Source organism: Polyodon spathula, chromosome 19, assembly GCF_017654505.1.
Source record: "Polyodon spathula isolate WHYD16114869_AA chromosome 19, ASM1765450v1, whole genome shotgun sequence".
In the NCBI taxonomy this organism is placed as follows: Eukaryota; Metazoa; Chordata; class Actinopteri; order Acipenseriformes; family Polyodontidae; genus Polyodon; species Polyodon spathula.
The window spans coordinates 34,710,655-34,738,172 of record NC_054552.1 but is presented as its reverse complement, the minus strand read 5'-3'; the positions used below and the strand labels follow the sequence as shown (position 1 = coordinate 34,738,172).

The window sequence follows — 27,518 nt, the reverse complement described above, 5'->3', positions numbered from 1 at the left end:
TGGGGCGACCTCCTTGAACTACCGAGTGACGTTCGTGGTTGTTGCTGGTTGTTGGCGAATGGCAGCTGAAAGGAGGTCAGTATGTAAACAGAGAATGGACAGACAGACTGGAGAGTTTTAAACAGTTACGAGAATGGCTGTGTTCGTTTACAGCAAACGATCTTGTCAGAGAGTTGTTTACTGTGGGTTAAGAGTCAGTGGGCTCTGAGAATGATTGCAATTCTCAACAGCTATTATCTGACTAGTCTGCAAACAGCTCGCTATGAAGAGGGTAAAATCCGGGCATTGTTATTGATTATTAAATCAATTAATATGTGAAGATGATCATTCGTGTAAACGAAGCCTTGTGCGCACATTACTGTAGATGAGTTATCATGATAATAATAATAATAATAATAATAATAATAATAATATAATAATAATAATAATAATAATTTGTTGCAGCAGTGCGTGTGTCGTGTCTCGCAGTGGCAGATGGTATACAATAATTCACTTCTCTTGTATTTTTTAAACGATTTCGAGGTGCGGAAACAATGTCCCGAGTCAGGCTTAAAGTGGAGTAGCACTAAAATAACAATCCATCTTTTAAAACAGCCCGGGTTAAACAGCAATACACTTTTTAAACACACCGGAGGGGGATTTACGACTTTGTTTCTGGTGCACATGAAACTTTGGCCCTGAAACCCGCTGTGCTTTATCATCAGCTTCAGCACGATCAGGGCTATGTTGTAGCAAACACAGAGATCTGACACGGATAGGCGCTTTCTTAGGAAGATAAAGGGAGCAGTCCAGTCTCTGTTCACTTTTTATCACCTTCCAATGTAAACACTGCTCAACCGTTAGAAAACAGTTGCTACAAACAGACGCTGCTACTTTAAACCCTTTACTTTTTTTTTCAGAAATCATTACAAATCTCTTTATTTGCGTTATTTTCCACAAACCACAACGTAGGTCCCCTCCACAGACCCGATAGCGAGGAAACCCATGGGGGGCAGGTAGGGCCATGGCCTCTGAAGTCCATGAGACGATATGGATGGCAAAGCAGGAGAGGCACAAGAACCTGTTTCTGAACTACAGGAACCTCAGCCACTTCCCTCTGGAGCTGCTGAAGGGGGAGGGCCTGCAGTATCTGGAGAGGCTCTATATGAAGAGAAACTCCCTAACCAGCCTGGTACTAGCTTCCACTACACTGTGTACTGCGCTCCTCTGCACTCTTGCATCCCACTGATAGCAATAGCAGATCAGAGGGTAGTTGTTTAGTGAACTGGTAGAGCTGCATGGACCGATTTGAATGTGATTGAGCTCTCCACAGGTGAGGGTCCTTGCTGTTGGTCGGGCTGATTCACCATTCACAGTGAAACGAGTGAAGAAGCAGCTGCTTGGTTTTGTGTGGGTCGTTGTTCTCCACAGAGTCTAACAAAAGCAGCAGGCGCCACAAATCCAGGCAGCTGTTTCTTCATTTTGTTTCACTTTGAATTTGTAGCCTAGTCAACACCAGTGACCCTCACCTGATTGCCAGCAACTGATTTCAGCACTGTAAACTGGTAGGTAATCAGAGTCCCATTATCACAGAAAGGTTCAGTGATGGTACAGTACAGAGTCACTTATCCATAAGTCTATTGCTGGCAGAGAAAGGCCCTTCCAGTAATTTTCAGTCTTGCAGTGGGTCCTTGTTAATTTCATGGTGCAGGTCAATCGATTATCTAGACTGCTTACCTCCCCCATTTGTCCTGTTACTTGACGTGGCACATTGCATGTAAGAATGCTACACACTGAATTTTGTTTTTAAAAAGCACAGTGATGTAGCCTACACTGTAATTGTACCTTATGCATTGTAATTCATTCATTCCCAAATACACTGCAAACAACTCAACAGTACCTATACATGAGGCAAAGTCATGGAAACATATCTTTTTTTTTTCAGCCAGAAAATGTAGCCCAGAAGCTACCTAACCTGATTGAATTGTGAGTATTATGAAAACTTCATCTTTTAAAGAAAAAGCTCAATGCAGTGCTCATTTCTAAGATATATGTAGAGTACAATGCAATGCTGTTTCAACCCAGCAGAGGGCAATACCTTCTGTACATTTGGTTGCATTGAAAACGTCACATCAGAGCCACTGCATTCTTTACTCCCGCTCTTTTGGTGTATCAGAGTTGTTTTGAAAAGCAAATTTTCCAGCTCCTGAAACAGGTTGACCCTTCAGATTCTCCAGCAAGGGGTAGCGGTGGAAGCATACACCGCTCACCTCTTTTACTATATGTTATATTCCTAGTTCAAATACAGCGATTTACCAGTTTTATCCACTTACTTAGTCTTCTGCTTTTGAAGTGGTCCAGTTACCTGCTGGAACCAGACTTGGGTTTTGTACAGACTCTCTTCCACAGATTCCTCCCAGGTGTCCTCTGAGGCTAAAGCACATGCCATGCCAAGTCTGGTACAGGGGATACAGCATGGGGAATAAGGAACCCCTTTGAATGAGATTTCAGCTGCTTTGCTTTGGAGTCCGGTTTAGAACTTGCTGAGCATCCCTTGTGAAGGGCAGTAGGACCTACAGTTGCTCACTAAGAGCTGCAGAATTGAGCTATTACTTATTGCTCCGTTAAAGCAGCTTCATGTTCTCAATGTATCTTGCTGGGTAACATCCATCAACCAGAAGTGTAAAAATCTTCTATATATTTTTCTACAGCCTAACATAGCAATTATTTGAAACACAGACGTATAATAAAAGCTTGCTTCAGTGATGTGGAAATGTAGTTACTGGGATCATTATCCTTCATTATTTGGCAGGGTCCCAAGGTTCGTATATTTTGCCACTGATTCTAAAAGCCTTGGCCTCACTTTCACTGTGTCAGATTACAGTTTTCTCTAATAAGCCATGGTTCGATGAGAGTCGATTCTCTTGCTGCAGGATTAGTTTAAATCCCATTGCTTAGTGTGGTAGGGTAAGCATAGACAGTGACATGCTATTAGACACAGCAAGGAAATAGCACCGGAGAGAAGGGCACAGTGCCGAAAGCAGTTATAAAAAGCCAGTGTGACTCAATGCAATCTTTCTCCTACTGACTGATTTTTCTTGCAAGAGTGTAAAAGCACTTCACCACCTTGCATTACCTTCCAAACAAAGTTACAATTCACAGTGTGTATTTTGAGCCATTTCACGTATGTAATTATCAGGGACTCCTCCCTTACAATGGGAAAGAATGGACAAGAGCTCTCTGTGTATTGCAGTAGCTATTCTAGTTTGGACAGTGGTGTGGAAGGTGGGGTTGTATGTGGATGTGATGTCCTGTGATGCATGTGCACCACTAGAGGGAGCTAAAGAATTGCTCAAACATCCTGTCCTGTCTTTTCACTTGTTAAAAGTACTGTAAACATCTCTTTGCAGCCTTAATTTACAATAACATTTATTAATGACTACTGGAAGCAGTGTTATAATTCACACAAGACTTCTACTGCACATTGCTTTGCCAAAAATGTCAAAAAAAGCTTAATTTCACTTCTTTTTTTCTTTAAGGTACCTTCACTCGAACAACTTTGTCATTGTGCCAGAAGGTAATCAAAGATTTATCACAGGACCTGTTATCAGACTCGCATTTGGCAGCTTGATGAAAGAATACGTGGTCTTCATGCAACAGTGGAACATTTCAGTGTTTCAATCACAAGATTCAGATAGCCTACAGTAAAACACAGATCTCTCTCACACCAGTTTTATCAGTTTATCTAATTTGCAAGTTGTAAAAATGAAGAAGTGGTTGTGCCACTGTTGCATGTTGCACCTCTGCTACACAGGAGGAGTAACAGATGAGTTTCTAGTGAAGACAGGATGTTGGGTCTCTGTTGCAGGGACACCTGTTTGGAAGCACGACAAGCATTAATTATAGCAAAGGTGCAGAGCGAAGATCATTCCAGACCCTGTTCAAAAGGAGCCCTGCCTTTGGCCTAGCACATCGTCTTCCTTTGATTCCTTTAAGCTAGGACGTTGTTCTGAATGTGGGATTTGCTGTTATTTCTGAGGTTTTCAGTGTGTTGTTTGTGCATCCCCCTGTACATTCAGCGTGGGATTGTTTACTGGCATGTCAGGCTTTCCAGAAGTTAGAAATGCAAGCACAAGAAAGATTTATTTTTGATTCAGAGAACAGAAGCTGACAAGTAAGCTGACATATGTCTCAAGTAAGGAAACCTTGGGAGAATCTCATGTGGGTAGCGGTGGGCTCCTGTTCCTAGGAATCCTAAACTAGGATGCATCTTTGAGTATTGTATTGTCACACAGTGTATGACTGTGTCCTTGATTCTGATTGCATTGCTCTATTGAAATAATGATTAGCAGAAACCAACATCCAAAGGGATTTAACGCCATTGGGTCAGCCTTGCAGCAATTAGAGGGGTTGAAACTAACCCCATAATAACAAAACACTACATTGCACTTTACAGTACTTGCTTAGCAATATCATAGATGAAGCAAGTACATACGCAAACCAATACACATATTAGAAGTGGGCTTTGGTGTGCTGGTAATCACCTCAAACCTGGGGCAAGGAAGTGACATGTGTGTTACATATTACATTCTGTAAAATTTCTAACCCACAAAGGTTTTTAGCACCCTTCTGGCTGATTCACTCATTTTAACACTGTGCTGACGTAGGAGGCAGGTGACAAAGCTACTTGCAAGGGTTCGCTGGTAACCGTGTTGCCAAATCACATAACAACATAGCTATTTATGGGTGTTAAAATGTCACTCTAGAAGATGTGCTCATGTTAGAAGAGAAGGAGAGGGATGCAGCTGGGTAGGATAACAGCATTGTTAGAAGAGAAGGAGAGGGATGCAGCTGGGTAGGATAACAGCATTGTTAGAAGAGAAGGAGAGGGATGCAGCTGGGTAGGATAACAGCATTGTTAGAAGAGAAGGAGAGGGATGCAGCTGGGTAGGATAACAGCATTGTTAGAAGAGAAGGAGAGGGATGCAGCTGGGTAGGATAACAGCATTGTTAGAAGGTAATAGAGTAGTTGGTATGATGTGACACCGTAAACCACAAGGTTGCTCTGTGGTCTTATGTTGTCAGTAATAATAATGATGATGATAATAATAATTTGATGAATACAGGGTTAACCCAATATAGAAACTGTTCATTTGCTTTATATGACAATAACAGTAGGTTTTCCATAATACTACTACTAATACTGCTATGCTTTGTGTCTAGCTATAGGCTCGCTAGCTAAACTGCAGTCCCTGGACCTGAGCGACAATGCCTTGCAGGCAGTCTGCCCTGAGATTGGCCGGTTGAGCTGCCTGCGACACCTGAGGCTGGCCAGTAATCGGCTGAAGTTCCTCCCTGCAGGTACGATACACTGTGTGCCCTGGACATGCTGCTTTACATACAAGGAACTCTGCAGTCTGACCTACCCTGGACATTCAGGGGAACCTTTCACTGTTAGCACCAGGGGCGGAGAAACCTGTATAAATTAGCAAAAATCACAGGATGACAAGATAGCGTCTGTGTTGATAGGCTTATCCTTGCACTGTCAACTGTGAAAAAAGAAACGGTGACAGAAAATAAATAAATAGTAGTGAATAAATAAATGCAAAAAATGGGTTGAATAGGGAGTATTGCTTCCTTTAAGGAGAAACAGTAAAATGACATTTCACTTTGCATGCTGAATGCACACACATACCTTCACCTCATGTCCATGTCAGTACTGCAGTGAACCCCCCCCCCCCCCCCCCCCCCCAATCAATCAGGAAACTGGAACAGTATTGAATAAATACCCTGACGTGCTCATAACAGTTGTTGAAAGACACTGTAAAGTCCTGACCCTCCCCATTCAGTGAAAACGCTGAGTACTGTATCTCAAGGCCAGTACCCTGGACTCCTTGTTTGCTGGTCCTCTTAATGTACTATTATAGGTCTTCGGGGCCTCTTTCCTATTGACACTGGCAACTCATACAAAGGCTGTTTGTTTGTTTGCTTGTCTGATTCCCAGGTTTTAGCAGCGTGCAGATTGCTGTTTGGCCCCGGTCCCTGTCATGCCTCTATTTTTAAGCCTGAGTGTCTCTTGATGATGTTGGCTGGGTTCGCTCGAGTCTCTCGCTAATGACTCCCGAGCAGACACTTCTTTCACTCTGGCAGCGCCCCGCTTCACTTTTTGGTTTCCTGATTTAGTAGCGGGGAATAAAAATATGCACTAACGAAACAGGTTTGGAATGCCAGGTGGGCAGGCGTCCAGGGAGCGCGGTGTTGTTTTTCCAAGCAGGCACCCCCGGGGAGCTGCAGAGAAAACACAGCGAGTGCAGCAGGGCTTCTATTTCATACATCTGGGATTGCTTGAGACTGTCAACAACCACATCACCTCTCCCAGCCTGTTACCTTTGCTATTGAGCTATGTATAGAAAGAAATAATTTGAACCACAAATAAATACAAATAAGTGAGGACATACTTTTTAACATCTTTTCTTTTCATTGAAAAAGCAGCATAGGGAGAGCAGGTACAGTATACTTTTATAATCTTAAACAGAGGCGTGTCTTAATACTGCTGCGCTTTAACTCTATTGATTCCCTAAAGAGGGATTTGCTGATCCCCTTATTAACATTTTTAAAAACACAGTAGAAAGATGTCTGTGAGCAAGTTTACTGGCATTGTGGTCACTGTTTATAGCTCCTCCACTCTTTAAAGCATTACAGGCATGAAAATAAGACTCCTGTTGCAATGCAGGTTGACCCATTCCTGGTTTTACCAAGAGTTTAATAAGACACAGCAGGGCTTGGTACCTATACACTATGGCTAATCAAGCTCGTAGTAAACCCTGGCATCTGTGAACTGCTATACAGTTGGAGTCTTAAATCCATCCCCGCATTAATTCCATGCTAGAGCTGTGGCTCGGAGTGCTAGAGGGAGGTTGGAGACAAAAGAAAGAGGTTACATTTCCAAATGCAGGTGCAGCCCGTGCCTATAGGTGGGGCTGCTGTCCTGGATATTAAACTTATGAAGTCAGTGTCTGTGCTTCACGTCGTGGGCATAACCCCTAGTGGGTATGCACTTCGTTTGGACACCAGTGGAGACAGGCTGGAGTGGGGTCTGTGGTTAGCACTGTTTCCAGGTTGGGTTCAGGACAGGTGCCTTGAGAAGGTGGTGGATATGAAAATACCGGCGGGACACCTAAATATCTGCTCCATGCTTCAGGACGAAGACGTCAGACAAGAAGTGGCTTGGCGTTTTTCAGTTGCTTGGTTTTCAAGTGGAGTGACAGTAATGAGATCAGTGGCTTCCTTGCCTAAATTAACATCAGCTAGTCCAAGATTAGTACTAATCATGGTCTGTGAAACCAGTAGCTAAGATAAAGCAAAGTGGAGGTCTATATCTATATATATATATATATATATATTATATATATATATATATATATATATATATATATATATATATATATATATATATTGCTGTGCTTAAGAAATCTTTCAAGTTTCGGTTAACTGAGATGGCTGAGAACTGTTCATTTTCCTTCTAAGTGGGGCTTTCTTTTTTTTGGTTGTGAGTTTTTTTAGAAGGGTTTAAGGGACCATAAACAAGATGGTGAATGATACTGGTTAAAACTCCATGTAAATATGTGTTTAGCTCAGTCGCAGGTGTTTGTGTTTGTTGGTGTGCAACGTGTATGTGTCTGCAAAACCCCCTAACTGAGGCTGTGGCTCTTGTGACGGCAACACCACCACCACCACCACCACACAGATCAGTGTGAGCATTAAAGGACAGCTTGAGGAGGTGAAGTAGGCCAGATGCATGCAGCTGAGCTTGACCCCGAGCCCTTTGGTATCTCTGCTTACAATGGTAGCTCTTTTATAGTAATTCTGACTCTCTGTTTTTATTTGAGGTGCGTTGTGTGTCAGAGACGCAGTTCATGTGCGTCTCAACCTGGAAAACGTCTGTCCGTAGACGTGTTGTTAGAAGAGGTCAGATTGGGAATGGATGGATTGTGTGCTTCGCTCTCCACAGCATAGACTTCTGTGGCTCTCGCGCAGACCTCTGTGCACACAAACCAAACACCAGTCTAGGCGCTGAAAGTAAACATGTTTTAATTGATTTCATAAACCGTACAGCTGTCTCAGACATGCTGCCCTGCAGCGGAGAGTCTGTCACGGCACTGCGGGCAGCGTTTGAGGTGGTCACTGTCCGTACGTGCACTAAATGAAATTCAAAACTCATCCTGAACAACTGCTGGATAGACATTAAAAGATCAAGGAACGCAGGTTTCTCTTACTAATATGGGATCTTTTTAGCTTTTTATTTTATTTATTTTGCTGCTTTTATGATTTAATTCGTGTTTTTCTTTTTTTCCTTCAGGTTTTTTTCTTTTTTTTCATGTGATTGATTTTACAGGCATTGGTCCCTCTTCTACTGATCTAAGCAAACACCAGAGAGGACTGTATTTGAATGTTTTCAACACATGACTGCACAGTATATTCCGCTATTTACAGCATTATAAAAAGTCATAATTCAGTGCTGATTGTGCAGAAGTAACCGCGAGATTTCTCATGCATGTACACTTAGAAAGAAAAAAAAATCTTCTACAGCTCCTGAATAAGGCTACAACATTTCAGAAATATTTCTGTAGCAGTGATGCCCAATGCAGAAACTGGTTTTCAGTGATTTTGCTGCATGCTTGAATTCTCTAGAATTCACTGGGTGTTCAAACTGCTTGTGTGGGTAGGATAAGTTAATTCTGATGTGAACTCGCTCCCCAGCTTTCCTTAAGTGTGAAGGTGAACAATGAGGAGTTTTGCATGAGGGCGCTGTCACTATATTATTTAATCCTAGTGCGAAAACAGTGTAGCCTCCATAAGTGTACAGGAATGAGATAATCCTTTTCTTTATGCTTGACTTTTAACCAGGAAATCAGCAGGAAGGTTCACTGACCAGCCCTTCATTGACGTACAGTGCATTTCGCACAAGTCCACAAGTGCACAGCACATGGGCCATCGCAACATATCTCTTTTCTCTAGCCAGAAAGCAAACACGTCATGACATTAACGCTGACAGGAAAACTTCTACTAAGCGTCTCTCCCTTCCTCCCTCTCTTTGTGTATTCGTGTTGTTTTGTATTGTGGTATTAGAAAATTAGTCAAGGGTACTGATTAAGACCCTTCATCTTTTGTGTGTGTGTCTGCTGCTGCGCCCCGGGTGTCATTTCTTTTCACGCTTTTCTACCCACTTCCTGTCCTCTTTAGTGGCTCATTTGGTTCACGTGAGATCTGCTGTAGAACCCACCCCCACCCCCCCCCCCCCCCCCTCTGGGTTTACGGGCAGACACGATTTTGATATCATAACAGTTGCGATAAGTAGAGTTTTGCCTCGGATCAAGAGCAGGACAGAAATAAATGTCAGTGTTTTATTACAGAAGATAACAAGGTGTCAATTTATAAAATTGCAAAAATAAAAAAAAATAGCTCAACGCCAATAGTGTGAAGGAGATTTTGAAAAACTCAAATTGTTACAACAAGTAACAAACTTTAAGTGCTCGAATGAGTCCTGCAGAAACTGATTAGTAAACCCACGTGGGCAGCTGAGGCGAGAATGGCTGCACTATACTATATATGCAGTACAGAGTGAGGTGGATCTGAAGTGAATCAGTTATCAGCAGTGGATGTGTGCAATGATTAATACGCATCTCTCTTAGATTCCCCTGAGCGCACAGACACACTGTGCCTTTGAGGCCACTGCAGCAGACTGACCACACAGTTTCGAAGGGAGGGTGGGGGGGCTGTTGGTTTTCCTGCCCCAGTTATGGCTAATTGCAGCAGGAACATGATGCACGTTTGTGGGTTTCAGTCATTTTAGCGCTAACTGCAGAAAGATGTATAACATGCTCAGTTTATTGTACTGAAATTCTTAATGAAGTGTATAAATAAAAAAAATGTATAGAAGCAAGGCTTGTGTGTTTAAAGACCTTTTCCCAAATGTTACTGAAGGAATGTTAACTAAGAAACTTTCCTGCAGTCCTCAGCTAATGAAGGGATTGTACAGTGTGATTGAGTTTCAAATTCTTTTTATTTAATGGCAACATTGCAAGAATCATAGGCTAGTGTTCAATCAGGATGCACGGGGCTAAACCAGCCAGAGATTCAGAGTTAGTGATCATTAATTATGAGTGTCCAAGCATCACCAGGCATGGTTTTCATATTCAGATACCATGTTATTTATAAAAGTCTTTACATTTCCTGTCAATGGTACTCTGTTCACTGTAAAACATTACTTGTTACCAGTTTATTGTATGACAGTATATCGGTATCATAAAAGGTCACTTTTCTTTATAGTTACCCTGTACTGCATTAATTGTTTTTAATCTATTTCAAAGTATTATAAAACAATATAACAACATTTATTCAATACTTAAACCTGAAACACGGGGGGCCTCTGTCAGTCTGAGGGTTAAACGCACTAACTGTGAGCGCATTAACCTTTGAAGACGAGCGTCTGTGTCGGTAAGCGGTAAGCAGAGGCCGTGTGATGCAGGGATATCAATAATACAACAAATAGCGAGTCCTGCTGCCTCATCTGGTATGAAAAGACAAGCACTTCAGGTAGCTTCTGAGTCGCTGCTGGCTTCTATGTGGGTCACAGGGAGCTCTCTGCTGAGGGAAGGAGATTAATGATCTTCTCTGAAATTGTTTCAGCGCCACCATTACTGCAGCACAGCTTGATCCAGCCCTGAAGCTCAGGGCTTGCTTCCCAGCTGAGGCTGGCCCTGTTCTGTTCCAACGACCTTCATATTGCCCTTGTTTTTTGGCGCGCTCCCCTTTAAGGAGTTCCTGGAAAGCATTGCTTTCTCTGCACCAAAGCGGAGCACCGAAACCGAAGTCAAGTAGTACGGTCAGCAGCTTTATTCAGCTCAATAATGTCTTTGAAGTCTTCAGTCCCTGAAGGTTCTTAAAGGAGCGTATGTAAGTGTGTTCTCTTTTTTGTGAGTAGTTGTGGAGGCTTGGTGTGGATGTTTCACTAGCCAACGCAGTGTTGCTTGTGTCAAGGGCCAGAAGCGTGCTTTAAACACCACTGCAAATATAGGTCCGGAATCTCGGATGAGAAAGGGAGTGTAATGGTGATCTAGGTATAGGAAATCGATCATGATCCTGAACATCAGAAGAATGCTGATACTACACAATAACCCAATGCAAAAATAAAAAATACACAGACAGGTGCAAGTCTGCATCATACAGTATTATCTAGTTCTGTGAGTGTCCCTTTAGGGGGCAGCAGAGAGATGCTGTTTTCCTCCAGCAGGCTCTCAGAGAAGGCTCCTTGCTGGGGAAACTGTTTAGCAGAGTCTCAATTACCAGCCTATCCTGTCGCAAATCACCCCTCTCTGCTTGTCCTCACGCTGAGAGCTGTCAGCCTTTCTTTGTTGAGTGCTTGCTTCCAATTTCACTTTTTTTATTATTCCTTTTTCAGTATAGCAAGGGGTTGAGATAAATGCTATTAAGGTGCCTGGAAAATCTAATTTGTGTCTTTCTTAGCAGACATCAATACCACTCATGCCTTAAAAACATGAGTGATGATTCTGCGGCCAGCATGTTACTGACTGAGTAACCTGTGCATGCTGTTTGTTCTGCCCTGTATGTGAAGGATGGGTTGCCTGTTGTGGTCTTCAGAGGCAGGCAGGCTGAGCTTTCGTTAGGAGAGATGACATTCATTTGTCCGTAGTGCTGTTAATGAATTAGCAGTGTCCTTCATCAGTGTCTGTTACACTCTACCCTTGTGCATGCCTGCAAGCCCTCCACAAACACATCGTACACAAACGTAGCATGCACCGCCACTGCCTGCTACTTGAGAATTAGCCTTTTGCCTCAACACGCACACAGCTACCACATGGAGAAAAGCCCATAAACTATACACAAAATCAAACAAGTGTACTTATCTGTGCACACACTTACAAACGTGTACTGCATATCATTTTCATAGAAAACAAATAAAAAAAGAAAGAAGAATCCTAGTAGTTAAGAGCAGGTTAACATGCAACAAGTTTGCATATGGACCATTTGATTGTCAGATGGGTGCTTAGGGGCACCACATGGACTTGCAAGGCACTTAGCACTGAAAATCTCCTGTTTGATTGATTCCTTTTACAGCCAGAGTTGGCGGTGCCTGAGTCCCTCATCTTAAGCAACCACATGTTTGCACCTAACGAAAAGACAAAAAATAATGTACATTTTTTTTTTATTTCCAGTTGGATCTGTACATGTCTCCATACAGTTTGCCTGTTAGCAACACCTGCTGATAGGCACAGGTCCTGAGCAGCTTGTTTACTGTCTTCACAAGTCCCAGCGACTGATTGCCTTGCCTCTTCCTTAGCATCAGTGTGATCCTCTGCTTAAACCTTCCTTCCCTTGCAGAGATCGGGGATCTGAAGCACCTGGAGACCTTGGACATCTCCACTAACCGGCTGACCACCCTGCCTGAGAGACTCCACCAGTGCCTTTCCCTGCAGTGCCTGACGGTCGACCGCAACCACCTGCGCTGCTTCCCCAGGCAGCTCTGCCAGCTGCCCAACCTCACCGAGCTCTCCATGGCAGGGAACAGCCTAGCTTTCCTACCCCTAGGTGAGGAAGAGGGAGTCTTCTGTCTTCTGCTGCATTGCAGAGCAATTGGTTTAGGTGTTGCTTTAAGTGGCATGTGCAAAATCTTGGTCTTGTGGGGGGGGCTAGACAATTTAGACATGCTTCTGGAGGGAGCCCTTCAATGAACTGAATGAATTGCACGTTCCCTTGTTTTGTAACTCATATGCATTATCTTTTCGCAAATCCATTCAGATTGCTCTTTTTAGGATTCCTTGTCTGCCGTGCCATTGTCCAGTTCAGCTCATAGTAAAATGCGGAATGGCTTGAACCATGCTGTGCAATGGGAGTCTTTTATTCCTGGCAACATCACAAAAAACTAAATAGTGGTAATTGCTGACTTCAGGTTGTCTAGCCGTACAAGGGTAAAGTCTCTTTTTTTCCCCAAAACTCCCCTCACCGCTGGTATTAACAAGCCATTTTTCATTCTGCAGAATGGCCTGGCAGGATCTCTGAATGATTGAACACCTACTCAGCCAGAAGTGTTTTCATTTCCCCGTCACGGAAATGCTTCTGGTTACTTTTGGTAGATCACAGATACGGGACTGGAAGAGCAGAGGGTATTTAGCTGTACCAGTAAAAGAAACTTGCCCTAGGAAAGCTAACTGAGCTGATCACTTGCGTGCTAGAGAGATTGAACATTGCGATTTGGACGCTAGTCACTCTTCAGTGTGAATTGCATTGAAGGAAGCCTTTTAGAATGAGAATTAACATCAAAGCCCATCACACAGCTCCCCGCTGCAGGTTTTCTAGTGTTGACTCGCTGCCAGTCATTTGGAGCTGATTTTCCACCTATCAACGTGGAAAATCAGAGAAAGGGATCATAACTCACCGGGCATGGAAGAAAACAAGAGGATCAAGCTGGTGGAAAAAATAATAACTCATTATTTAGACCTGAAGTGATAAATATGTTTTGCAAACCTTTTTTTTTTTTTTTTTAATTCAGATAGCTTGGTAGTGTTTTTCTTTTCTTTTTTTCTTTGCAGTGCCTAGATTGTCTGACTCCATCCTGTTTTATTACAGGCTGTAAATCAAACCCGTACACTTAAAGGCTTGTCTGCTTTTATTAAAAAAAAGAACAGAAAGAAAATGAAATGCCTGCATGTTCCATCTAAGCACAAAGGGGGTACCTTTGAGACACAGCAGTGTGTCGGGTGTTCCTCCTTGCGTGACTGTTAGCTTAGAATAGGGGCAGAGGGTTCGAATCAGAATAAAACACTGTCAAACACTGGGATAAAAACAGATGAAAGTACTCTCACACTCTGGTTTATTCATTTATTCATGAGTCAGATTGTGTGTGTGTGTGTTTTTTTTTTTAGGAAAGAATCTTCCCCGAGGAAAGAATCAGTATAATCCTTTAATGCTGAGGATATATATTTTTTAGTTTTCTAACAAAATTAAGCCAGCTTGCAGAGTGCTGTTTTTAGCCATTTGATTTTGTAAAGCGCTAGCATTTTGCATGGCTTGCTTACTTAAAAGATGAGAAGACCGCGTCTCCCTTGCCAGCTGTACCGGTGTGCTTTCACATGGAACGATGCCTCACGCGTTTGCAGCCATGCGTCACGTTATACTTTCTGAAGAGCCAGTTCTGGGTTCAGGTCGTCAATATCACAGCTATCTAACTAGTGCTTTCTTTGTGTTGTTTGGAAAAGCTAGCTGGGATTGGCACTGGGATCTTTCCATGATAAAAAAAAAAAGATAAAATGCCACTGATACAAAAAAATAATGAAATTGCTGTATATCTAATAAACTGGAAATGGTTACTCAAGTCACATTGACTTGAAAAAAATACCTACAAAAAAAAAAAAACGTTCCCAGTGCACTTCCTAACTTGCATCTTGCATTGATTCGTTCTGAATACTTAAACCCAGAAAGTAGCAGCACATTCCTACATTTCTATTGGAGGATTGTAACACGCTTGCAAGGTTTAAAACGAGATGTTTTTGCCAGAGATTTAAAGCTGTATTACAGTATGATAGGTAGTATTTACATGCTCATGAAAATCGTGGCGAAATGTGAAAAAATGTCTAAATACACAAAAACCCCAGAAGAATATGCCCCTGGCCATAAGGGTTTCACTGTGGAAGACAGCAAAGGAAAGAAGGTACAATTGAAGTGTGCAAGTACTGTCAAGTTACTACACCTACTGTGACAGAAAAAAACGAAAATAACTGAAAAAAATAATTCAGAAAACATTTACATATAACTTGAAAAGAGCTAAAAATAAGCACCGAAAAAATGTAATTAATAAAAACCGAAAAACATAAGCCACCAAATCCAACTGAAAGCTGAAAGGTGTAAAAAAAAAAAAAAAAAAACCTTGAATTTTTAATCTTTCTTTTTAAATATATATATATTTTAATATTCCTATAAACATATCAGGGTTTTCAAAGGTGACATAGATGGAGCTTTTTATTTCTTTTTGAACCAAGACACTCAAGGGTTGTTTGAACGTGCTTCAAACAATAGCACAGTGGATAACACTGGCCGTCCTTGTTTCGTGCCAGCCATGTGGATGGCATATGCTGATACCATGATGCAAAGACTAGAATCAGCGTCTTGTTAGGGATTCGTAGCTTCTGGTCATTCCCCAGAGCATGGCTTTGATCTGAGGCAGTACTGTTGAAAGCAGCCACATGAAAAGACCCTGGCATCGCGCTAGTCTTCCACAGATGGACAGCTTCCATGAGGTATAAAATCGACCCAGCCAGATGTGAGGTGCAGGAAGTCGTGACGCTTCGTTCTGAACGTGTTAGCGAGCAGTCTCTCTTCTCCACGTCTGCAGTGCTTTCTTGTTGCGTGATGCTGGTTAGTGACTCCCTCTGGGAGCTGTAGGGTTGATTGGAATTTAAACCAGCACACACTGGGGCAGCCCAAGCAGATCTTAAGCAGTGGAATGACGTTTCATTCTTTCAGGGTTTAGTGGCGCAAGAGTCATGTCCAGATGTATTGACTTTAACAGGGATTTAAATGATGCTGTCATTGCATTGCAGTTTCACTTGTTCCATTTCCCTCGTTTTAATAGAAGCTTGATTAGCCACAGTGTATAGGTAACAAGCACAGGCGTGTCTTATTAAACTGCTAGTAAGACCAGGAATGGACCAAACTGCTCTGCAATGGGAGTCTTATTTCCATACCTGCTTTAATGCCAGGGGAAAAAATGGGACCTTTATTTTACTAGAAGAACTTTAGGCTTGTTTGCAAAGCAGAAGTTCTTAGTCCTGGGAAATTTGAGTTTCTTGTTCTTATCGTTCATGTTTTGAACATTATCATTGTCCATAACAAAACATGCCTTGAATCATCCTTTAGTTTTTGTAAAATAGAACCTTTTATGTCATATATTTTAACTTATTACAGTGGTTGGCTTTTCTTTTTAATGCAGTATTAAATATTCAGTGTTGTTGCTGTCTTTTCAACTCCTCTGTGGACTACAAGGTCTGAAGCATCTTCTTGCCCACTGCCTTTGACAGATGGTCTTGTTTTTAAACAGAGTTCCTCTTTCTCCCTGCTCAGCTAACCATATCAGGCAGGGTCATTGACTGGATAGGATTACAGTTTAACAATCAGGACACACAGGTATTTTTCCACCCAGAACAGAGCGTGTGCTGCTGCCCTGAGATACCTTCCAGACTTGTTGACACTGTCCTCTTCATCACACTGTGAACGGCTCTGTGGGGGAGACGTTCACCTCCTGGGCTCTCTCTGCTCTCGCTAGAACAGTGTCCGTGCCTGTGTATGATAATGAGCCATGCATTAACACAAAACACACAAGGAAAATAAAAAAGAAAGGATTGCCTTAGGATATGCAATGAAGGCTCATCCAAAGCACACATCAAGGACTGTTAATCCAAGTAAGGGATTCATATGCACAGCAGAAAGCAGTTCAGGTTTTCAGAGAGTGAAGGTGAGCTGACGGTGAGTCTTGTGAAGTGGTGGATTGATGACTGGGGTGTTTCTGTCAGATCTAGGACGCTCCCGGGAGCTGCAGTATGTTTTTGTGGACAATAACATTCACCTGAAGGGCCTGCCGTCCTACCTGTACAACAAGGTCATCGGCTGCAGTGGGTAAGCGCCAGTCTTTGGGGAGAGTATAGACTTAACCGTCCCATTGCCTTGCTTCACTTGCAGGAGACCATATGCTTTATTACCTCTATGAACAGGTAATGACATTTTTTATTTAGTTTCACAGCTTCTCAGTCTCTGTTCTCAATAACGAATCATAGCAAATGTAAATGCAACCTAACAATGTGTCCTTACATGCAAATGCCACTCTAATAGCTGAACGCTATACATATCACTCAGTTGTGGCTAGGGATTCAGGCGGGCTTGTGGCCAGACAAATAAATGAAAAAGATGACATAATGTAAAGTTTTATGCCTCCAATGCCAAACAAACCTAAAATAAACCATTGAGGATTGTTAAAAATGAATCGACGAATGAACTGTCTTCGCTTTGGTGATTGTAATTGCAGGTGCGGCTTGTCCTCACACACCTCAGATCTGAAGCTGCTCTCCATAGCCTCAGAAGAGCTGAGTATTCCCGTCCCGTCCGAGGTGAAGGCTGTGAGCTCAGAGACGGAGAGGGTGGAGCCTCTGGAGGAGCTGGCAATGAGGATCCTCCACAACATGCACAGCGACCTCACCAAAGGTGAGCAGGAGAAAGGAGGGGAGAGGGGGAGAAAGAGAGAGGGGAGCTGGCAATGAGAATCCTCCACGACATGCACAGTGACCTCGCCAAAGGTGAGCAGGAGAGAGGAGGGGAGAGGGGGAGAGAGAGGGAGGGGAGCTGACAGTGAGGATCCTCCATGACATGCACAGCGACCTCGCCAAAGGTGAGCAGTGGGGAGCTGGGGAGAGGGGAGAGGAGGTGAGAGGGGGGATCAGTGAGAATGATATTAAAGCACTCCTGTGACTGGTCTGATCTCATTTTAGATTGAGAGCGAGCAAGCTTCTTCTTTGAAACTTGGCTGATAAATCTTTGAAAGTTTCTTTTTTTTAACGTGCAAAACTGGCAGAAGACAACAAGCATATTTATCTAATGCTCTTTTCCTTCATAAACGCGGTCCAGAGAGAAAGCTTGGTGGGTTCACTGAAGATTAAAAGAACATGAAGGTTATATACAAGAAGTAAGGGCTGTTGAAAATGTCAAGGTTGGTGTGCAGTGCAGGTAAGCCATGTGGATCTACATGAAATGAAAAAAAAATCTTTCTACACATTGTTAGACTGGAATGACACAGTTTACACAGCAGAACACATGTGCTGTACTTCACTATGTTGGGGTTTCACTGTGTGTATGGAACCTGCTCTGCCCTGGAGAGCCTATGTTGGCACTCAGCCTGGGGATAATGTTCTATGGGTGAGACTGGAAGTCAGGGCCACTTCTGCTTTGAATATGTTAAATACACGTTTCAGAGCAAGGGCAACAAGAAAAAAACAATTGAGGAATATACTTCTGTGATATGCGTTCCAGGTAAATGACACAGAACTGCTGAGACCGTTCCCATGTCTGGTCGGCTTGGGACCATGTTTGAAAGGTAAAGGTCGGTGATCTGCACATACAAAATGCCATGTTGAATTCCCCAAAAGAAACCTCTCCACACCCAAGCAACGAGTAAGGGCGCTGCAGGAGAGGTGCCTGAAGTGATTATTGATAAACCTGCTTTTTTAGGAAACAGTTAACAGGGCCATGCCGCTTGTTTCCACGGCCCTCGCTGGAGAGGAGATGGTAGCTCGCCGTGCATTTCTTCCAAGCCTCTGCACTGCTGAGTGCGAGAGAGACTGAAAGAAGCTCCTTTTGCACATGGATTTCCTTGTTCTCGTTTTATAGGGCACACATGGTGCAGAGAAGGAGGTCTTTTTATAACTGAGGTGTAAAAATATATTTCCAATGTGTCTGTCCGACCAGAACAATAGAGTGGTCTAATCTGGAGGAAAAGTGGTAAGTGCTGACAAGTGTGTTGGAGTTAGTGGGTCCTTGCAACTAGTGACAAGTGGCATTAAAGCACTAGCCACACACTTCAGTGGGAAACATTTTTATTCTTTTTACTAGGTGGGAAAAGGTCTCGGTTCAGTCATTACTCACGACTTGCAGTAGTTTCAAGAGCGTCTTTGTGTGTGTGTGTGTGTGTGTGTGTGTGTGTGTGTGTGGTGTGTGTGTGTGTGTGTGGTGTGTGTGTGTGTGTGTGTGTGTGTGTGTGTGTGTGTTGTGTGTGTGTGTGTGTGTGTGTGTGTGTGGTGTGTGTGTGTGTGTGTGTGTGTGTGTGTGTGTGTGTGTGTGTGTGTGTGTGTGTGTGTGTGTGTGTGTGTTGATGAAATGCCCCAGTGCTTAATAATGGATCCTCCTCTTACCCAGGGTGTTCGATCCAGCCTCCACTCAGTAAAATGTTTGGTTCACAGCACTGGGCAGGCCCCTGTTTTGTAACGACAGGCTGCAGCAGCACAGGTACCAGGGTGCTAAAGAAGCTCAACACGGGTATGTGATAGGCCACACAGAATCCACACAGACGAGGGCTCTGAATCCTGATGGAGCTACAGGTCCTGGGCCAGGCCACCGGGAGCGCTGCCTGTTCAGTTTGTTTAAATGAATCTAATGAGGGCCGTTCTTATTGCACTGCCTTTGTCTAACCCAAGGGGCAACGGCTTGCTTGCTCAGGCTCGGATTTGGAAGTTGTGGGTTTGATTCCAGGCCAGTGTTGACTCTGCCTAGGTGTGAAGTCTAAAATAAATTAATGACTGTGGCAAACTGCAGCTCAAGGGAAGCTTGTCTTTGTCTAATAATGCAACTACTGTGCCCAAGTTCATTAGGACATTTGAGATAGTCTTTTTTTTTTTTTTTTTTTTTTTGGTGCAAAAAGTGAACACTGCTATAATTAAATAGTTTCAGAGTCATAAAAAAATGATAGGGGCAAGATCAGGATTACTCCCCGTGCATTCAGGCGGATTGTTAGGTGTGCCTGTGTGATAAAAATAAAACGACTCAGTTTTTTCTGTTTTTGTGTTTAGTTCCAGACTTGAAGTACCTGCCCCCGATCTCATTACCCAAGAGCTTGTTGGAGCTGCTGCAATGCCCTCTGGGACACTGCCATCGCTGCAGCCAGCCCATGTTTACCATTGTCTACCCCAAACTCTTCCCCCTAAGAGAGACACCGCTGGTGGGCGTGCACCGCAGGTAATGACTGAGGATCCCAGTGCGGCCCCCAGCCTCCTCCTCCTCTGACACAGAGAGAGACAATTAATACCCTGTGAACAGCCACCAGTATAGTAGCGTCTCCGGCAGTTTCAGATTGAACCTGATTTCACACTGAATGTGTGTATCTCTAAACCTGGTCTTATTCTAACTCTTCCCTAAAAATACTGATTTGATTTGATTGTGATTTTTAATTTTTTTTTCTATCAATGATTTTATTGCTGAGTTGGGTCATCAGTAAAGCCATCAGTGCACACACTTGATGTATCCGACTGTCTGAATCAAGAAAAAGGCAGTTAAAGTGTCTTAAAGTATGGCCTGACACAGTGACACATTGAACACATCAGTGAAAAGAAACCCATATTGCATTGTGCTGCTTTTCAGTGGCGTTCAGGTAGCCGGGCTGGAATGAGGAGATCAGCTAATTGAAAGGGAAGGCAGTGCTTGTTGGTTTCCCTCAACAGGGGAAGGGTGTGTAGCCTCATGCTGTGAGTTTGTACAGTGCCTCGCTGTGTCTGCATGAAATACAGTTTTGTGCAGTAACAGCTCGTGTTGTGGTTACCTGGGCAGCAAGCCAGCAACACCAGATGAATGTAGTAGTGGAGGAAAAAAAAGTCTACCTGCGATTTCATTAAACTGCAGGGACAAGAACCCATTGAGATCATTGTGTTCATTGAATACGGTTCGAATGGCACCTTCGATGAAGGACAGTACAGCTGATCCTTTTGATTAAGAGCTTCCCTTGCCCTGTGTGGTAGTGTGCCAGCTCCACTAATCCACTGCCACAGGTACAAGTCCCTGCCAAGGATGTAAACATGAGATGAGATCGTAGTGATAAGTTCCTTCCAAAAACCGTGCCGATTTTGAAACATTCGCTTGGATTGATGAACCCAATTGTAATTTTAAGCTTCACAGATATTATATCAACAACAAAAAATCCTTTTGAGATCTAACATTTGTAGAGAAGTTCCTGTTACATTGCCAACATAGTCCTACGATATGTACAGATCACGCCAGGAAAGTTTGAATCAGCAGTCAGTAATGCATGAGGACATGCAAAGACCCATAGCAGCATATGAGTGGACAGTACTGGTTACTGTGAATAGCAGTAGTCTTAACTATCATTACACATTGCCTTGACGTATACATCTTTCAGTAATGCCAGGGAGCTTGCCAGTACCAAACCCCTTCAGCGCTCCCACATACCCCTAACACTGCTCTTCTTTTACATGTGTTTTTTAACAGGACGACAGTGAGCTTTGTTGCATATTGCTGCTCCAGCAAGTGTGTACGAAAGTTCGACCTTCAGAGCTGATTTTAAATAAGCAACTTATTGGAAGGACCTTATCATAGGAAAAAAAAAAGATAATAAAATAAATCTTAACAGACCTGAATGCCCTTCACTGCCATTGACAGAACTGGAAGGAGGAAGACGAAACAGTGCGTGTGCCCCCCCCCCCCTCCTGGGCATCTCAGATCTCATTTCCAAGGTGCCCTGGTGAGACGGCAGCAGATCCTTGAAGGTTTCTCTTGGAAAACGATTAGTTAAGAGAAACCTGAAATCTCCAGCTATCAGAAATACGGGACGTCCCATGTGAGAACTGGGGTAAGGTGTGATGGAATCCAGCTGAGGAGAACTACGATCAAAACTCTGAAAGATCTTGCTTGGGGTGGTTTGTGTAACAATATCTAATTTTATCCAAATGCATGTATCATCCATTGTGTGAAGAAATGGTGATTTTAATTGTTTTTTTCATTAGAATAATAATAATTTGTAAACGTTTGCAGACCCTCATCAAGAACACATCATGTCAGAAGCTCTTATTATCATAAGTGGACACTCTTGGACTGAGAGTTACTTGAAAGATTGATCATTTAGCACAGGCTTTACTGTTTTTTCCCCCAATTATTACCGGTTTAATGTTTGTTCTTCACTTGTGATTAGTACAGTCTGATTAACTTGTGATTTTCAGGAAAAGACCATTGCCGCCAGCTGATCTAAAGCTTAAGTCGAATGATTAAGCTGCAGTTCAAGAAAAGTTACAAAAACAGCAATTAAAAGTCTTGTGGAATTCATTTGTTACAGGTTTTAAACCTCAATTTTTGCTTTGTAAAAAAAATAAAATAAAATCAAGGCACAAATCTGTGAATGTTCTGTACACTGTGACATTGCAGAAGCTGTGCAATAATATCTCGATCCTTCAAGGCATTAAAATATGGCAATCGACACATGGTCTGCAAAAGGTGTGGGTTACTTAGCATCTACTATTACATTGCGATACACACAAAAACTAAATAGACCATCATAATGAGAGAATTTAGCAAGAACAATCCGTTCTTGAATTGGCCCAGTCACCCTTTCGTAGCTTTTGAGGTTGTTTGAAAATTTCTTAGTGCATTATTCATCACAATGTAATCCTTTTTGTGAGATAGAGACTATGTGTTACCTTAAGGTCTGTTATCTGCAATTTTCTGGCTGTAGAAAGGAGTGCAGAAAGGAAAGATGCTGTGTTTTTATTGCTGTGTAACATCTGTAGAGGCAAAAACCTCTGACGTTGTTGGGGAGAAGGTGAAGAGTTCTTGAAAATACATTATGGGCTGCATCCCACCTTGTCAAGAACCAGGAACGAATTCTAGCAGCTGAGACAAGTCAATCCTACATAACAACACCTATTTGATTCCTCTAGCAGCTGTGTTTGGGTTAACAATGCTACTGGTACCTCTCTGCTACTCAAGGAAAGCTGGACGATGGAGCAGCTCAAACTGGTCCCAGTTGCCTTGTATTTTCTCAGCTAGTGCTACGGTACCTCTCTGTACCCACATGTACATTTTTCTTGCTGATTTGTTTAGTCATTTTTACTCTCTCTATACCGAGTCCGTATTTCATTCCATCTGTCATGTCTAAAAGAAAAAATAATAGCAGCATATTTACATTATCTGGCCACAAGGGGATGCTATGCACAAGAAAAAACATCTTAAAGGTGAAGAGATGTTAGCCACACTGTTAAAGTGTTTAGCACATCCCTAGTGAGGACACCAGAATAAGCAGATTATTCTTCAGGAATTCCTGATACATTTAAATGTAGGCGCCTAAGTTATCCTCTTTTCATACTGTGCTGGGAGCTCCGAACTTATTAAAATTGTCTGGGTTTTTATTCACCCTTACCTTCTGAACTTTGGCATCTCCACTTCATTCGTTTCAGAAGCAAAATTCTCTAGCCAACATGCTCCTATAGAGACATGCACTCTGCCCTCCTTTTTCAGTCTTTTTCATCACTCTGCTCCAACTGTGACATGAAGTACACAGAAACGGCTACGTCTCCAGCTGCTTAATCCACCTCTTTGAGCCTCCTTTAACCGGATGTCTCCAGAGTGCAGCTTTGCTATTAACAAGTGCTGAGAAGAGGAGCCCTGGCAGAACCAGACTCCCTGTGAACAGAGCTGGTGACTCAGTAACACCCAGTGGCACCAAAATCAATCAAATTGCTAAATCCTTTGCAGGAGAAAAGGAGGCTTTCATGCAACAGGATGTTCCTGTTCATCGTCGGGATGGTGCGTACTGCAGGATCTTTATGACGCTGATGCATTTGATCCTGTTCATCATTAGGGTGGACTCTGCATAATAAAGAACATGCCTGAACATGGTTCGAAATTAAAAAAAAAATAATAATATTCCTAAAGCATGCATGTGTTGTTACTTTATACTTTCGTTGAAAATAAGAAGGTACAGAAAGACGAAAGAAGTACACCCGCTGTTTGGCCAACGAAAGCCCTCTGCTTTCATGACAGGGCAGCCTGTATGGCTTTCAGTCAGGAAGTCCATCGGATGCCCCCAGAGAGCTAGGGGGTGGGGGGTATCCATGGAATGACTCTGAGCTGCAACATGTTTGGTTTCATGAGGAATCCAGTAAGAAGAATCTCTTGATGCCAGCTCATTTTTGGTTTTGTGAGGAATCCAGTAAGAAGAATCTCTTGATGCCAGCGCATTTTTGGTTTCGTGAGGAATCCAGTAAGAAGAATCTCTTGATGCCAGCTAATTTTTGGTTTCGTGAGGAATCCAGCATGAAGAATCTCTTGATGCCAGCTCATTTTTAATAATCTGTAATTTGATGAGCTGGTATGGCGAGGCTGTTTATCTTTTGCATAAAGCTCAGTGAATATTGCCCCAGTGGTGCTCTCAAGAGAACTCTGAAGGGCTGAAGTGAAACACAAACACAAACACCTGTCCTGTTCAGAATGGTAGAAACAGCTGAATAAAGAATGAAAGGCGATGGCATGTGTAAGATAATTTGGTTATTTATGTTAGATCCTGGGGTTTAGAATATCAAATGCGCCCTTTATGAGGTAATGCAATACTCTTATTCATTTATTCAAATCAGTGTGTTTATATTTTTAAAATGTGTTGAATTTAAAGTTAATCCTATGCTATTTTGCAGAACACGGTGGCAAACCAAAGATTCATGCAATGACGTTTCCTATGAAGCAGAGGTTCTAAAACCAGGGTAGTTCTAAAAACCATTCCTGCACTTTTACTAGAACAATGAAGGAAGATTTTCATGTAAATATACTGTAAGCTGTTTTACCATATTGAGTTTGTAGAATTTCCTGGGGACTCCTCGGCAAACGTTTGTGGACCCCAGATTTCGAGCTGCTGCTACAGAGTACAGTGTTAAGGGACAGTAATTAGAACACCACTCTGCTGTCTCAGAGAGACTTGTTATATAAAAGAAGTATGATTTTATCACACAACTCGCCCTGAGACCCGGACCCTGCACTGGGAGGTGTCACGCTGCGTTTGCATACAGAATAGGATCACTGTTCAGCAGGGAGGCCGACAGGCCCAGAGCACATTGATGTGATGAATTTTACACACGCTAATATCTCCATGCTTTTTTTTTTTTTTAACACAGTGTGGGCGTCAGCCAGATTCAGAGCTATTTATGATATAATATATATATATATATATATATATATATATATATATATATATATATATATATATATATATATATAGTATAATGTTCTGCAGCACAGAGAATGTGTGGCCCTCTGAATGGCATGTATAGGAGTGGGGATTGGTACTTGTATTTTGGAAGGTGCATTCAGATGCACCTGGTGGGTTCCAGGGATGCTTGTGTCAGGTCCGTTGTATTTTTGCATTTTTCCCCACGGTTATCCTATGCATTTACCATAGTTTACCCTGGTTGGCCACATTTATGAATATGCTTTACCATACCTCTGTGTGCTTCACAATGCTTAAGTATGCTTTTCCATGATTTCACCATGCTTTATTACACTTTGCTATACTTTTACTTTGGGAAACTGTATTAGAGGGAGCCCTGTATAGTGTTAGTGGGGGGTGGAGAGAGGAGGCTAAATTCCCAGCTGGCAGAATCTTGTGTCCCTCCCCCCATCTCATTCCCCCTCCCCCATCCCATTCCCCTTCCCCCCAAGGTTCCATGCTATACTCTATACTTAATTCAAGTTCATTTGCTCAAACCTCCCCTGCCTGTTAACTGTCATTTCCAAAAGGTCTGAACTCCTCACCATAGGAAGAGTTCCACAGCTCTCTTAAGAGACAATAACACTGAAGCGGGTTTAAACTAGCAGTGTTTCTGGAAATATTCTATGTTGAATCGAATATTGGGAGATAAGGGCTGCAGCTGAGTGGTCACGGAGAAAAGCACTATCCCAGTTTAGAAACTCTTTCAGGAATGCCATCATATTGAAAAGCACTGTCCCAGTTTAGAAACTCTTTCAGGAATGACATCATATTGAAAAGCACTGTCCCAGTTTAGAAACTCTTTCAGGAATGCCATCATATTGAAAAGCATTGTCCCACTTCAGAAACTCTTTCAGGAATGACATCATATTGAAAAGCACTGTCCCAGTTTAGAAACTCTTTCAGGAATGCCATCATATTGAAAAGCATTGTCCCACTTCAGAAACTCTTTCAGGAATGACATCATATTGAAAAGCACTGTCCCAGTTTAGAAACTCTTTCAGGAATGCCATCATATTGAAAAGCACTGTCCCAGTTTAGAAACTCTTTCAGGAATGACATCATATTGAAAAGCACTGTCCCAGTTTAGAAACTCTTTCAGGAATGCCATCATATTGAAAAGCACTGTCCCACTTCAGAAACTCTTTCAGGAATGACATCATATTGAAAAGCACTGTCCCAGTTTAGAAACTCTTTCAGGAATGACATCATATTGAAAAGCACTGTCCCAGTTTAGAAACTCTTTCAGGAATGATGTCATATTGAAAAGCACTGTCCCACTTTAGAAACTCTTTCAGGAATGACATCATATTGAAAAGCCCTGTCCCACTTTAGAAACTCTTTCATTAATGACATCATATTTTGGTAACTCAGTGGTGTGTAACACAGGGGGTGGTCAATCTTGTGTGTGGCTCTTTGAGTTGTGAGATAAAATCCTGCTTTTTTTTTTAAATGTCACGTCTGTCTGAGGCAGCAGAATGGTGTTCTAATTGCAAATGTTTTTTATTTCCTCAGCCAGTGGATGGGCTCCTGAGTGCACACACAGTAATCCAGTCTGTATCAGCCAATCTGTGGACAAGCCTTCCACTTGGCCACACTAATCAATCACATCCATGCTGCTAATCCCCTGCTCTGACACATGGCTCTGGTCATTACAAAGTCGTCTGCTTCCATGACTATCCATTCCCTATCCATTCACCTGTCCATCCAGCTATCTTTCTGTAATTACTCTCTACCACTGGGGCCCAGCAATTAATCCCAGCCTCTCATATAATTGACATTCATTTTTACGCACAGCATCGGGCTGTAAGCAGTTCATTATTCACTCACTGTAGCCTGACCCAGAGACCACGCTTGGATATGGCCCTCGATGGCTGGGGCTTTAATAAAAAGACCTCTGAAATCTGTGACCCACTTTCTTGATGTTCAAAAGTAAAAGGAATGCTATATGCTGTTTAAAGAAAAAATGTAGTAAGTGCTAACTGATAGGTATTAAACCAGCAGAAGGATGCCTGGATCCACCCCGTTGGAAATGCCAGCAACGCCCAGCTCTGGTTTGTTAGTGGTACGGGTTTTCAACTGCTTATACTTGTTCAAGAGACTGGGATGCTGGTTATTATTCTGGATTGAGTACAACCCCAAATCTTCAGTCAGTTTTTTTTAATGAATGAAGTTACTGAGAACTCATTCTGGATACAACAGCCCACTGAATGCTTGCCCTAGTCCCCTGCTGATACTGGTCGCCATGATGATGATGATGATGATGAATATTGTTGTTAATTATTTTTATTTTTTTTATCCGTGGAAGGAGTGTTATTCTCTTGATCACAAACATTCTTTTTCATACGGTTGGGCGTTTCTTTACTGATTCAGTGCACCACGCATAGAGCTGACTTGCTGAGGAGGGCAGATGTGTTCAGAAGCCAGCTGAGGAGACAGGAAAGAGTAAGTGTAAATGTTTTGTCTGAAGTTTGAAGCTCAGCCTGCCTGAAGTTATGCGTTGACCGCGTCTTTAAATGTAGCGCGCCAAGGGGACACCGTACAGTTGTACTGTACTGGATGTCTGATGCTATAAATGGTGCACAGTGCGGTGTTGTAGTTTCATGTTATTTGTTGTTGGACTTTCTTGTGTCACTGTTGTTCCCTGTAGTAGCTCTGAAGTGGGGTAGAAAAAGTAGAAGCACACTGGAGAAGAGATGTTTCTTCTGAGGCTGCAAACGAAATCATT

The 27,518-nt window shown here is 42.6% G+C and overlaps 1 protein-coding gene across 3 annotated transcripts; it reads left to right on the top strand.

Annotated features, from left to right (window-relative positions):
* On the top strand, window positions 1-27,474 carry LOC121294815 (leucine-rich repeat-containing protein 28-like). 3 transcript variants are annotated; one of them, XM_041218922.1, is made up of 10 exons: window positions 1-75; window positions 952-1,171; window positions 1,925-1,965; window positions 3,519-3,556; window positions 5,203-5,340; window positions 12,382-12,588; window positions 16,566-16,668; window positions 17,075-17,250; window positions 19,605-19,770; window positions 21,034-21,141. In XM_041218922.1, the coding sequence occupies exons 2-10, from the start codon at window positions 1,004-1,006 to the stop codon at window positions 21,101-21,103; spliced, it is 1,107 nt and encodes a 368-aa protein (XP_041074856.1). In that variant the 5' UTR covers window positions 1-75; window positions 952-1,003; the 3' UTR covers window positions 21,104-21,141. The 3 variants fall into 3 exon arrangements, with proteins under 3 accessions (XP_041074856.1, XP_041074857.1, XP_041074855.1); XM_041218923.1 differs by lacking the exon at window positions 21,034-21,141 and adding an exon at window positions 27,441-27,474 and having other exon boundaries at window positions 31-75; window positions 900-1,171; XM_041218921.1 differs by having other exon boundaries at window positions 31-75; window positions 900-1,171.
* Window positions 27,475-27,518: the final 44 nt, after the last annotated feature.

Bases quoted from the DNA above. Each gene is read 5' to 3' on its own strand.
- LOC121294815 (XM_041218922.1), top strand. From the start codon at position 1,004: ATGGCCTCTGAAGTCCATGAGACGATATGGATGGCAAAGCAGGAGAGG. The intron at 5,341-12,381 runs GTACGATACACT...CTTCCCTTGCAG, and splicing joins GCTGAAGTTCCTCCCTGCAG to AGATCGGGGATCTGAAGCAC. The intron at 19,771-21,033 runs GTAATGACTGAG...GTTTTTTAACAG, and splicing joins CTGGTGGGCGTGCACCGCAG to GACGACAGTGAGCTTTGTTG.